General features: G+C 32.2%; 3 protein-coding genes across 5 annotated transcripts in view; 2 read left to right on the forward strand and 1 right to left on the reverse strand.

Annotated features, from left to right (window-relative positions):
* LOC408884 (transcription factor Sox-13) overlaps positions 1-2,874 on the forward strand; it is a 148,767-nt gene extending 145,893 nt beyond the window's left edge. For 2 of the 3 annotated variants that reach the window (XM_016912656.2, XM_026441575.1), the window contains one exon: positions 108-598. In XM_016912656.2, coding sequence (XP_016768145.2) covers positions 108-598 — 491 coding nt within the window. Of the gene's footprint in view, positions 1-107 lie in introns of all 3 variants that reach the window. The other variant, XM_392414.7, reaches the window with a different exon arrangement.
* Positions 2,875-4,079: 1,205 nt separating this feature from the next.
* Positions 4,080-8,739, reverse strand: LOC411164 (DNA-directed RNA polymerase III subunit RPC3). The gene is made up of 10 exons (XM_006565341.3): positions 8,576-8,739; positions 8,242-8,473; positions 8,004-8,122; positions 7,771-7,901; positions 7,419-7,653; positions 7,137-7,345; positions 6,891-7,044; positions 6,456-6,816; positions 5,888-6,374; positions 4,080-4,786 (listed from the first exon to the last, which is right to left on the reverse strand). The coding sequence occupies exons 2-9, from the start codon at positions 8,386-8,388 to the stop codon at positions 6,240-6,242; spliced, it is 1,491 nt and encodes a 496-aa protein (XP_006565404.1). The 5' UTR covers positions 8,389-8,473; positions 8,576-8,739; the 3' UTR covers positions 4,080-4,786; positions 5,888-6,239.
* Positions 8,740-8,984: 245 nt separating this feature from the next.
* Positions 8,985-12,279, forward strand: part of LOC411163 (N-alpha-acetyltransferase 15, NatA auxiliary subunit) — a 45,456-nt gene continuing 42,161 nt past the window's right edge. The window contains exons 1-8 of the mRNA XM_394637.7: positions 8,985-9,347; positions 9,619-9,966; positions 10,338-10,472; positions 10,631-10,775; positions 10,863-11,120; positions 11,210-11,520; positions 11,590-11,871; positions 11,955-12,168. Of these exons, the coding sequence (XP_394637.2) occupies positions 9,291-9,347; positions 9,619-9,966; positions 10,338-10,472; positions 10,631-10,775; positions 10,863-11,120; positions 11,210-11,520; positions 11,590-11,871; positions 11,955-12,168 (1,750 nt within the window). The 5' untranslated portion in view covers positions 8,985-9,290. The remainder of the gene's footprint in view (positions 9,348-9,618; positions 9,967-10,337; positions 10,473-10,630; positions 10,776-10,862; positions 11,121-11,209; positions 11,521-11,589; positions 11,872-11,954; positions 12,169-12,279) is intronic.

Genomic DNA, 12,279 nt, shown 5'->3' on the forward strand with positions numbered 1-12,279 from the left:
TCTTCAACGAAAGTTTATCATTTTCTTCCTTTCTTTCTTTTTGTTCTCCCCTCTCTCTTATTTCTTTCTTTCTTTTTTTTTCTTTTTTTTCTACAACTCTTCAACAGGAGCTCGATGGAAAGCGATGTCGAATTCCGAGAAACAGCCGTACTACGAGGAGCAATCACGGCTGTCGAAGCTGCACATGGAGAAGCATCCCGACTACAGGTACAGGCCGCGGCCGAAACGCACCTGCATCGTGGACGGGAAGAAGATGCGCATATCCGAGTACAAGTCGCTGATGCGGCAACGGAGGCAGGAGATGAGGCAACTGTGGTGCCGTGACAGCGGGCCAGAGATGAGCTTCCTGTCCCCGGTCGGCTCTGAACTGGGCACGCAACACCATCCGGGGACCGGTGCCGGGCCGTCGGCGAGGCCTAGCGTGTCCCCTCCGGCGACCATGTTGAACGGAGGCGCGGCCGGCCCCAGTTCCGACCATCCGTCCTTCTATTACCCCCAGGACAGCCTTTCGCCGACGGATATGATGAACTTCTCGCCAGAGAACTCGGGATCGATCGGCGGTTACGACGCGAGCCCCCGCCACCACGACGAGGATTGAACCGCGGCTCCGGGTCAGCCGCCATGGCCGCCCGGAGCATCATCGTCGTCAACAACAACAACAGCAGCAGCAGCAGCAGCAGCAGCAGCGGCAACAGCAACGTCCACGTCCACGAGACTCGGCCACGAGTTGTTCTGGTAAAAGAGATTCTTGCGCGATGGAAATATATACGCGATGAATATGAATATATATACGGTGGTATATATATATATATATAGGCCGTGTGAAAATATATCCGTGAAAATCGAGGAAGGGAGATGATGATAAAGAAAAAAAAAAAATAAGTGACTGAGCGTTTCGAAGCCTCGCCCGAGAGGTTGTGATATATAATAAACGATTCGATTTATTCTGTGCCATCGTACGACGCGTGGAGGCCCTCCCGCGGATTCGAGCGAGGCGAGTCCATGCCTTCCCTCGATCAGCCGTCGTCGTGTCGTCGTTTCAACGCGCGATCGTTTCTCGAGACGATCTCGTCTCGCTCGTGCGCAAGCAAAAATAATAATAATAATAATGATAATTGCGCAATTAGGATCGCGCCTCTTTGGGACAGTTTCGTAAGAGTCGCCCAATCTCGGCCAATCGAACCTACGCCCCTCCCCCCTCCCGTTATCCGTACGATTCAGAACGAGACACCGGTGAAGCTCTCTAAGGATAAAACGCAGGGAGAGGGAGCTTATTACCGTTATACTTGAAATATACACGTGGGGGGAAGTTGAGGGCGACGGTTTTGGTCTTTTTTTTTTAAGAAACGGCGGACACGACGGCGGACACGAGGAGTACATGGTGTATTCCGTTGGTGTAATCAAAAGCGCGACCAAGGCGAGCGCAAAACGATTAAGGCCTGATCTGTTGATTTAGAGATATGCGCGCGAGTAGAATTGTCGAACAGGTAACGAACAGGTCGATTCAACGCGTCGTGTCAACGTGTATATGTCGGGGTATCCATCTCGCGGGTGTTTATATCGCGGGAGCAACAAACATATGAACGCTAGAATTATACATATAAAATAAAAATAAATAAATATAAATATAAAAAAAAATATATATATATATATATACACACAATTATATATATATACATACCTGATTTTTCGTAAGACTGCCATGTGTCACGTGTGTGCGTGCGCGCGTAGAAGAAGAAGAAGAAGAAGAAGAAGAAGAAGATCGATCCGATGCAATCTCCCGCTCGATGCTCGATCGAACTCGTTTCTATCGCGTTTCGTATTATGAACCGCGTTTCCAACACACCGCGAGACGATCGCGACATTGTATTTCAGTGTGCACGTGCGTGAGTATGTGTGTGTACGAAGATAATACGGTGAGCGGCCAAAAAAGAAAAAAAAAGTCTTGTTCCTATTCCTTCTAGTGTGTGTGTGTGTGGTCTAATAGCGATACGCCATTCCGGTCGGCCGTGTCGATACGTGAGAAACGATGATAGAAATGATGTTAATTAAAAAGAAAAAAAAGAAAGAAAGAAAGAAAAAAAGAAAAGAAAAGAAAGAAATTGAATGTAAAAAAAGGAAAGAATGAAGAAAAAAGAAAGAGAAAGAAACTATGGTCCGTTGATTGTCGCGTCGTATTTAGATCGAAATGTAATATTCCAGGTTCACGGCGGACGCTCCTTTTTTTTTTTTTTTTTTTTTTCCGTTTATTCACATGCGATCACTGTTATCCGGTATGTCGCGCGAGGAGGCCGGAACAGGGGATGAAAGAAAGATGTGAAATCTCATATTCCGTCACACGCGATTTGCACCCGCTCGAGTCACAGGGATAGTGTGGCCACTTCGTTTCTTCGCGTCTCTGAAAAGAAAAAAAAGAAGAAAGAAAAGAAACACTTATAGTACTTATAGTATTTTTCGCAATTAATTTATGGACCGTTAATCAGGGGCAGAGAGAGAGAGAATGACGAGAGAGAGAAGATGAGAGAGGGTATGGATCGACGGTTGAGCGAAAGAGAGAAGAGCGTGGAAAGCGCGATAAAGAGAATGTTTCTTGTTTCGTTTTTTTTTTTTTTTTTTTCTCTAAATAAAAGAAAAATATCGAATAATCTAAAAAAAAAAAAAAAAAAAAAAAAGAGAAATAATCGAAACGTATTATTAGAAGGAAAGGAGTTGTGTGTATGCGTAGGAGGAATGAATAGCGAGAAAATGAGAGGAAGGACACGCGCGGCGTCAATTTTTTAGTACAATGTTACAATGTGTAAATTACGGACGGGGAAAATTAGCGTTATTTATTGTAAACGATGTAAACGAACGAATAATCAAATTCTAATACGACGTTGGGTGTTTTTGTTTCTCGATGTTTCCGGACACACGCTGTTACGTTTTTTTTTCTCAGTTGTTGTTTTTTTTTTTTTTTTTTTCTCAATTTCCTTGCGAATTCGTGCGAGTTCGTGAAAGCACGATAAACCCCCCTCCTCCGATGAGGGAGTGTTTGATCGAGATTAATCTGAGAGACCATTGATTTACCGTGGTGTTGATGAATGTTACAGGAAAAAAAAAAAAAGAAAAAAAGGAAAAAAGAATGAAAAAACGAGCAGCGTTTTATAATGGGCAAAAAAAAAGGGAAAAAAAAAAAAAAAAAAGAATAAAATCTGTAGGGCGTAACATTTTGTTCGGGGGAAAACGAATTGTGACCGAAACATGGAAAAAATCGGGAGCTCGATGTGATAATATTTATGTGCCAAATAACGTTTTCGCGGGCCGGAAGTAGAGGGCGACATGATGGTGTGCCCCTTTCCGGTTCCCGGGTCCGGTAGAGTTGGCTCGATAAGTGAAAAACTCGATAATAATTTCTACGTCTTCTTTTTCATTTTCATTTCTTTTTCTTTTCTTTTTTTTTTTTTTTTTTTTTTTTTTGTTATTTATAATCAGTGCAATTCTATTACAAGGTACCTAATATAATTTTATATAAAGAGAGCCAGTATCCTCGTAATATCTGCGCCCGTGTTTCGTCGGGTGCTTTTCGAATACCGCGGCCGGCGGCAGATAGGATAGCTTAATGTTGATAATAATTTATTTTATGTATATACATGGATTTGTACAACTGCGTCGGCGGTGAGAAAGAGAGAAAGAGAGAAAGAGAGAAAGTACGACTGAAGATGAATGAGAGAGAGAAAGAGAGCGAGAGATAGAGAGAAAGAGAAGAGAGAAAGAGAGAGAGAATGAAATCGACCGACGCAAAAAAAAAGTGTCAATACTATTGAATGTACAGTGTAACTATATTGTGATGTATCTTGCATAGCGCTACATATATGTAATTTACTCGAGAACACGTAGATTTAACGAAAATGTTGAAAATGCGATGCATATCCTTATTTTTATTTGGTCATTATTATGTTTATTATTATCCTTTAATATTATTGTCACATCAGTTTTATTTAGTACTATTATTATTATTATTATTATTATTATTATTATTACTATTATTATTATTATTATTATTATTATTATGATTATTATTAATATTATTATATTATTTCTCTCTTCTTTTTTTTTTTTTTTAATAATTATCCTTATTACGCAGTAGCAATAGAGGTTGTACGTGCCAGTTCAAGATGACAACGATGACGACAACAGGAAGATCGTCGATCGTTTGCGTGCTCGAATATACTCAAAAATTTTTTTCGATCGTCGTATCGTTCACGCAACGCAATTACGTGCTTTTTTTTTTTTTTTTTTTACATTTACACTGAAACGTATTTTTTTTCTTCTTCTTCTGTCACATTCTGAAAAATTTAAATATTTATATTTTCCTTCGAAGCCATTTCTCTCAGAAGCTATTCACCATTTTCCTTCCATTTTTTCGTTTTTCTCTGCTTCCTCTTTCTTCGCCAGTTTGATCTCCAAAGACCGACATTTCAGCCTTATTCATCTTGTTCATTGAATTCATTCGACAAATCAATTCATTGTTCAATGCGGAAGATATAAATGCGCGCCTTGTTATTTTCTACTGTGCCATATATAATCTTTATAATCTTTCAAAATAACTTGATTTTCCTAATTTTTCATTTTCCTCGATTTCTTTTAATCTCATTTCCTTTGTTCTAATCAAGAAGGCATTTTCGAATCGTGTATAATTAAGCTCGGCTCGTATCTTCCTCGTCCAATTTTCATCAATTTCGATTAAATCTTGCACATCGTTTGTTTTAACAGTTAATTTTAGTTCCGTTTATTTCATGGATTACAACTGCAAAAATCGAAAATAATGCATGATTTTTCCTTGGATTTTAGTAAAAAAAAAAAAAAAAATTTGATGTTTAATATTAAATACATAATTCTAATTTTTTCATTTTTTTTCTTTTTTTTTTTTTTTTTTTTTTTTTTCGTTTGTATACCTAGAAACGAAACATTTTTCACGATTCAATCCCGATGCACTCGCTGTAAATTCATCGAATTTCGAAAGGAAAAAAAAAAAAAGAAAAGAAATGCAACCAGTGCAAATGCAAATTGTAAGAATAGTAAATTGTAAAACGAATACATTACTAATACTATAGTGTATTTAACGTAACGAAGAAAAAAGTGAACACTAACATCCAATCTCAATATTCCAACAATTCACTTCATTTACATGTACGTTGTTGTTAATGGTATGAAAAAAAAAATATATATATATAATAAAATAACGCTTTACCGAAATTCAATCTTAGTTTTAGGTATACAACGTTATTTCTAGCAGAAACTTGTATGTACGTGCAGTGTACATAGTCTATGCAGAACCGTGTAAATGAGAGAGAAGGGAAAAAGTTTGAATGCGTGTATGTATGTGTATATGTGTTGAAAGAAAGAGAGAAAGAAAAGTATAAAATCAGTCAAATGCATGTTGGATGCGATTACACGCTTACGATCATCTTATCACTATTTGCGATTGGTTGTACACATTATTAATTGGTGTCAATAGCATACAATCAAAATATGTATATTTAAGATCGGTGAACTATTAAGACTATCCGCTTTGAATTTTCATTACCGATATGTAATTTAAAACCGGAGAAAATCGTTTCCATTGCCAGTAGTGTTGAGATGAACGTACAACGTATATAATAGGAATTAAGGGAAAATCATACTTGGAAGTAAAACGTATGTTAATAGCGACACACTAAAAATGATGGTCTCCAATCTTTACATAAGATAATGAAATTACGTTTTTAGCTAATTATAAATAGCATTTGCAGCGTTCGACTTATTTACTGATCCATAAAGCACCTTGAGCTGGCTGTGATTCATAACTCTAATAATTTGTTTTTAATCAACTAACATACATTTATATCGCATCAAAAGGTATAATTACACGAAGTTTGTCAATGGTAGAACATTTAAAGGTGTGTACTCCAAGATCATTTTCCCTGACAGATAGTGACATCAAATGCACTGTATCACATAGAGAGCAGCACTATTATAAACATAGACATATGATTATATTTATTACAATAATTTGAAAGTTAGGTATTCTTTGTTGTTTGTATTTTACAAGCGTAACCATTATTATACATAAATAAATAACTATATAAATGAATGAAATTTTATGTATTTGTTTTTTGATGAATTTACGCATTGATTGCGTACTTGAATAAAAATGAATAGCGTTATTATAATATAATAATCATGATAATATGTCATATTTTTACAAAATATGCCTTCGTTTAATGATAACGTAAATACATCGTCAATAGAAATAGAGTATCATCAATCTGTAATTCAGTGATACCCAATTTCTTAATTGTATTTTGAACTTTTTCTAATTGTTGTTTCTCAGTTGGAGTCATCATTTCTGCAATCTGTAAATAATTTTGACATAATTATTTTATTATATAAGTTAATAATTAATGATATAATATAATAATGAGTATTATATGCACCTCTGCTAATTGTTCTTCAGGAGCACCATGTTCTTTTAAATTACTTGTTAATGTTTGCATTCGCAATTGTTTATCAATCATACGCTTATTACTATTTACTTCATACTCTCTTCTTTGCATTATATTGTATAATGCATGATAACAATGTTCGATTTCCATACGGACGACCAAATTTAAATCAATGTGAAATAAAAAAAATGTTTTTATTGGTGCAGCTGATACTCCACTTTTTTTTATTTCCTGCATTTGTAAATAATTTTCTTGCAGTAGAGTATATGTCAAATGTTTTGCTTCTTTTGCTGGAATCATAGCTAATTGTTGAATTTGTTCTTGTTCGATATACTTTCTAGCACGCACTAACCTATTTAATTTAAAATGGATATAATTAAATTATCAATATTAAATATTATAAAAATATCAAATTTTGTTAATTACCTAAAAATTCTAGCAGCTTTTGAACCAAATCGTTCCATTACAATATTTTCTAAAGATGCCCATGCCAATTGATTAAATGCTTCTTTCATATTAACACTGTATTGACCACCTCCAGAATCTCCAACTCGTTTTAAAAATTGACTACTATCTTCCTCTATAACGATACATTAATTGAGTTTCATGCAATATTGTTTACAGTGGTTAAACATTTTACAAAACCTTTTTATGTACACCTATTGTCCATACCAATGAGACGTAAATATTGATCAAGATGCTGAGTAAGTAATGGATAATTGAGTTTTTTAACTGCATCTTTTATTTCCGCAAATGGTATTGGATTAGATGTATCTTCCCATGATGCTGTCCTTAGATACATAAGAAATAATAATCGCCTCATCAATTCCCCTGCATTTTTATCAAGTCTTTTACTTATAGATGATACAATAATTTGATCCCTATATAGATCGCAAATTTTTTATTTTCTTTATGATCATAATATTTTTTTTATAATATTTATATGAATCTTACCTAAAATCTTGAGTAAAACGATCAATATTAATTTCCCAATAAATTTTATCTTTAAGATTACAATTGTCTCCTTCTAAGTATTTTGAAATAGCAGCTAAATCCAAATCTGGTAATGTAAAATCACGTTTTGAATTTCCTTCTTCTTCATTTTTATTTGTACTACGCATTAAAAATTGATATTTGATAAGCAATTCAAACTTCTCTTTTAAAACTGGAATTGATGGTTGTATACTAGCTAAAAAATATAAATGAATAATTAATAGAAAACATTTTCTTAAAATTATCATAATATAATTATTTTTAAAGCAAAAGTTCAGAATATATATATATATATATATATGTATATACATACAAGGTGATTGTTCCATTCTTTTATATGTTTTTATAATCACTTCAGAAGCTGTAATGTATCCATTTTTTAATACTTGTTCTAACATCATTTCAGCTTCATTTCCACAATTTGTTTTTACAAAAAACATATACCTGTTAAAATTAAAATATTTTTTTAAAACTCTTATTTTTATTCATATACATATGTAAAATAAAGATTAAATGTAAAAAATTTTATATAAAATTATATATTACTTTGGATAACGAAGAATATTTAAGACTCTTTCATAAATTAAAATATATTCTATTCCTTTTTCTGTTTGACGATATTTTACAAGACCATGTTTTATTAAAACACATAATGCTTCTTTAATCTAAAATAATATTAAAAATTGATTATAGAATACTATATTAATATATTTTATATTATTACTTTAACAAAAATTTTTAAATAAAAATTACAAACAATAAATTGAAAAAAAAAAATTGTTACCTTTGTTACAGGAAGATGTGTTGTATGTCGAATTAATACTAATGGTTTTGCACCATATTTAAATAAATCTTCACCTACACATTGTACAATTTGTCCAAAATGTTCAAATAAAATAAAAGAACACAGTTTTCGACATATTAACGACATATTGTCATTTGATTTTCACGAAATCTGATAAATATATGTAATTCAATAATATATAAATAAATCTATTATCTCTAAATTTTAAAATCTGAAATATATTTTATAATTTAGAATTTTTTCTTAATTACTCAAAAGATTGTCTACATAACCTTTGATATATACATAATTACGAAATAAAATCTGAACTCACCTAAATTGTACAAATATTGCTTACATTTAATAAAACTATGTTTAAGAAATATAAATTATTTTCTTCTTAACTTTATATTTCATATTTTTGTATATCACATTATTTTGAAACATTTATAAATCCACTTATTTAAGATCCATGTGCTTATACAAATAAAGGATTTGTTTCTAAAAACAGACAAATCATGGTATACTGATTTATGAATAAGACTTAAGATTATTGAAAAAAATTTGAAGGATATGTATAATTTTAATAATAAATATATAATATGTAAAACATATTTAAAATAGATAAATTTATCATATATATATTATAATAATAAGTATTTTTTCCTGTATAATTCAAAGAATATCATATTCTGTGTAATCTTTATAATTTCATAGAAATGCTTCTTAAATATCGTTAGTTATCATTACTTGCAATTACGTATTTCATGCAATTCCGAAAAAGGTAAAATCATCGAATGCATCAAAGAGAACGTAATATAAACGTCAACGTAAATGAATAAAGGACTATTATCGTTAATAAATTTGTAAAATTCATAAAATTTATTAAAGTGTGCGGCACCGTGAATGTAGAACTTCCGGCGGAACAGCATTGTCGCAGATGATCACGTGATCGAAGATCGACTTCTTCGTTTGTGGCCACGAGGTTTTGTGGTGAAAATTAAGTTTACCGGGTGGAAAAGGCCCTATATTTTTGTATTTATACAAAAATGCCCTCCAGCAATCCCTTACCACCCAAAGAAAATGCCTTGTTTAAACGAATTCTGGTGAGTAATATGCAATCAAAATACTCTGTTTTGGACCCCACTCTCCGGCTAATAGAAGTATTCATCATGCTCTAATGATGAAGCACTCTTTGAAAAATTACAAAAAATTCACTGACAATCACAGATCATAAAAATTTTATCAATGTTATGAATGAAAACGTGATTTCTTGTTTGCCTTTCACGATATTCTATAATGCCAGTTTATTCAAATACATAGTATTGAAATCATGAAAACGTTTTATTGTATGAAACGTATTTATGTTTCTTGCAGAGGTGTTACGAACATAAACAATATAAAAATGGGATAAAGTTTGCAAAGCAAATTTTATCAAACCCTAAATTTAGTGAACATGGAGAGACCTTGGCAATGAAAGGTCTCACTCTGAACTGCTTAGGTCGCAAGGAAGAAGCATATGATCATGTCCGGAGAGGTCTTAGGAATGATTTGCAATCTCATGTTTGCTGGCACGTTTATGGACTTTTACAACGCTCGGATAAGAAATATGATGAAGCTATTAAGTGTTATAGAAATGCCCTTAAATGGGATAAGGATAATATTCAAATTCTTAGAGACTTATCGCTGCTTCAAATTCAAATGAGGGATCTGGAGGGTTATAAGGTAAATCTTTAATATGAAAATCTATTTCTTACTTATTATTTACATATACTTGATTAATCTTTGTGTTAATTTCTTATAAGTTTATATTGCTAACCTAATTTTCACTTCATTCAATATATATAATATTTATATGCGAATAATGCATGTAATGTATAATTTATATTAAAAACATTAATTATTCATAAAGATATAAATAAATTTAAAAAAGGAAAATTAAGCAATACAATATATTGCATATTATGAATACATATAATTTAAATTTAGTTTTAAAAGTTTCTTATTTTTATTAATATTTTTATTAATAATTTATATTATTAGGAGTGTGATACTTTATATTTTATATTTAATATTTACATTCATATTTTTTTTAGGATACAAGATATCAATTGTTTATGTTACGTCCTACACAGCGTGCTTCATGGATTGGTTTCGCTATCTCATATCATTTATTAAAAGACTATGAAACAGCTCTTAAAATTTTAGATACATTTCGAAATTCTCCCATGGTATGTATTTCAATATTATATATCTTTTGTTATGTAAAAAAGAAAAAGAAAATATTTAAATAATACATTATGATTAGATTTATTTTTTTCATTAATTTATATTTTAATTAAGTATGAGATATGAATATATAATATAGAAACATTTTTTAAATCTATAGATTTGTTATGATTATGAGCACAGTGAATTGTTATTGTATCAAAATATGGTTATTCAAGAATCAGGAGAATGCGAACAAGCATTAAAACATCTTGACAAATATAGTGATCAAATTTGTGATAAAGTTACTGTAAAAGAAACATATGGTAAGTTATAATTTCTCTAGAAAATTCATTATGAAAAATATTAAATATTTTATAAAAATATCTTTCTATTAATTTCATTATTTGTAGGTAAATTAAGATTACAATTAAAACAATATGCAGAAGCAGCACAAGTTTATAAGGAACTTTTAAATATAAATCCAGAAAATACAACTTATTATGCTAGGCTAGCAGAGGCTGAAAGACATACTAAACCTGAAGAAACATTAGCTATGCTCCAAAGATACGAAGAATTATTTCCTCGAGCGTTAGCACCGCGTCGCTTACAATTAAATTATGCTGTAGAAGATGAATTTAAAACATTAGTAGATCGATACTTACGAAGAGGTACGATTACGATTTATAGTTATTTCGTTCAAAAAAGAAAAAAAAATTAAATTTTTAAATTTGATTTAACTATATCTTATTTATTGTAGGTCTTCATAAAGGTGTACCGCCCTTGTTCGTAAATCTTCGTTCCTTATATACAGATCAACAAAAGGTTGATACCATACAGTCTTTGGTTTTGGAATACAAAGAAGCATTAAAAGCTCATGGGCATTTTAGCGATCAAGAGAAAGATAATCCGCGAGAACCTGCTTCGGCGTTGTTATGGACTTACTATTATTTAGCACAACACTATGATCATCTTGGACTTACAGAAAAAGCGCTAAATGAAATTGATGCTGCCATAGAACATACACCTACACTTATAGAACTTTTTGTTACCAAAGGTCGCATTTATAAGGTAAGTTTTGTTTTTGTAACGTATATATCCTCTTAACAACATAATTACAATATATTTTATTCTTATCAGCATGCCGGTAATGTCCAAGAAGCTTATAAATGGTTGGATGAAGCACAAGGATTAGATACCGCAGATCGATATATCAATTCCAAATGTGCCAAGTACATGTTGCGAGCGAATCTCATTAAAGAGGCGGAAGAAACGTGTAGCAAGTTTACCAGGGAAGGAGTTTTAGCTATGGAGAATTTAAATGAAATGCAGTGCATGTGGATTCAAACAGAAGCAGCCAACGCTTATAAACGCCTTGGAAAGTATGGGGAGGCGTTAAAAAAATGTCACGAAGTTGACAGGGTAAGTGATGATTCGTAACAAATGTTTACAAATAATAATTCATCATTACGTACTCGCTCATATACGAATTGTATCGATTGTAGCATTTTTCTGAAATCATAGAAGATCAATTCGACTTTCATACCTACTGTATGAGAAAAATGACTTTGAGGTCTTACGTGGGTCTTCTAAGGTTAGAAGATGTGCTTCGAGCTCATCCATTTTATTTTAAAGCAGCGAAATGTGCAATGGAGGTTTATTTACGACTACACGATGAACCGTTACCCGATCCAACGCAGGCGCAAGAAATCGACACCGGTAAGTTTGCATTCCTCGCATCATTTATTTTTATCAATCAATTACTAAATATAAATAACTTCAATTGTCGTAGAGTTATTTATATTTATACATCTATCCATTAACGATACA

The sequence above is a fragment of the Apis mellifera genome, linkage group LG6 (genome assembly GCF_003254395.2).
Source record: "Apis mellifera strain DH4 linkage group LG6, Amel_HAv3.1, whole genome shotgun sequence".
Lineage (NCBI taxonomy): Eukaryota > Metazoa > Arthropoda > Insecta > Hymenoptera > Apidae > Apis > Apis mellifera.

Excerpts from the sequence above, each read along its gene's own strand:
- LOC411164 (XM_006565341.3), bottom strand. The coding sequence starts at position 8,388 with ATGTCGTTAATATGTCGAAAACTGTGTTCTTTTATTTTATTTGAACAT. Across the intron at positions 7,045-7,136 it reads TCAATATTTACGTCTCATTG|AGGAAGATAGTAGTCAATTT; the intron begins GTATGGACAATA and ends GTATCGTTATAG. Across the intron at positions 6,375-6,455 it reads CTGAAGAACAATTAGCAGAG|ATTGCAGAAATGATGACTCC; the intron begins GTGCATATAATA and ends AATTATTTACAG.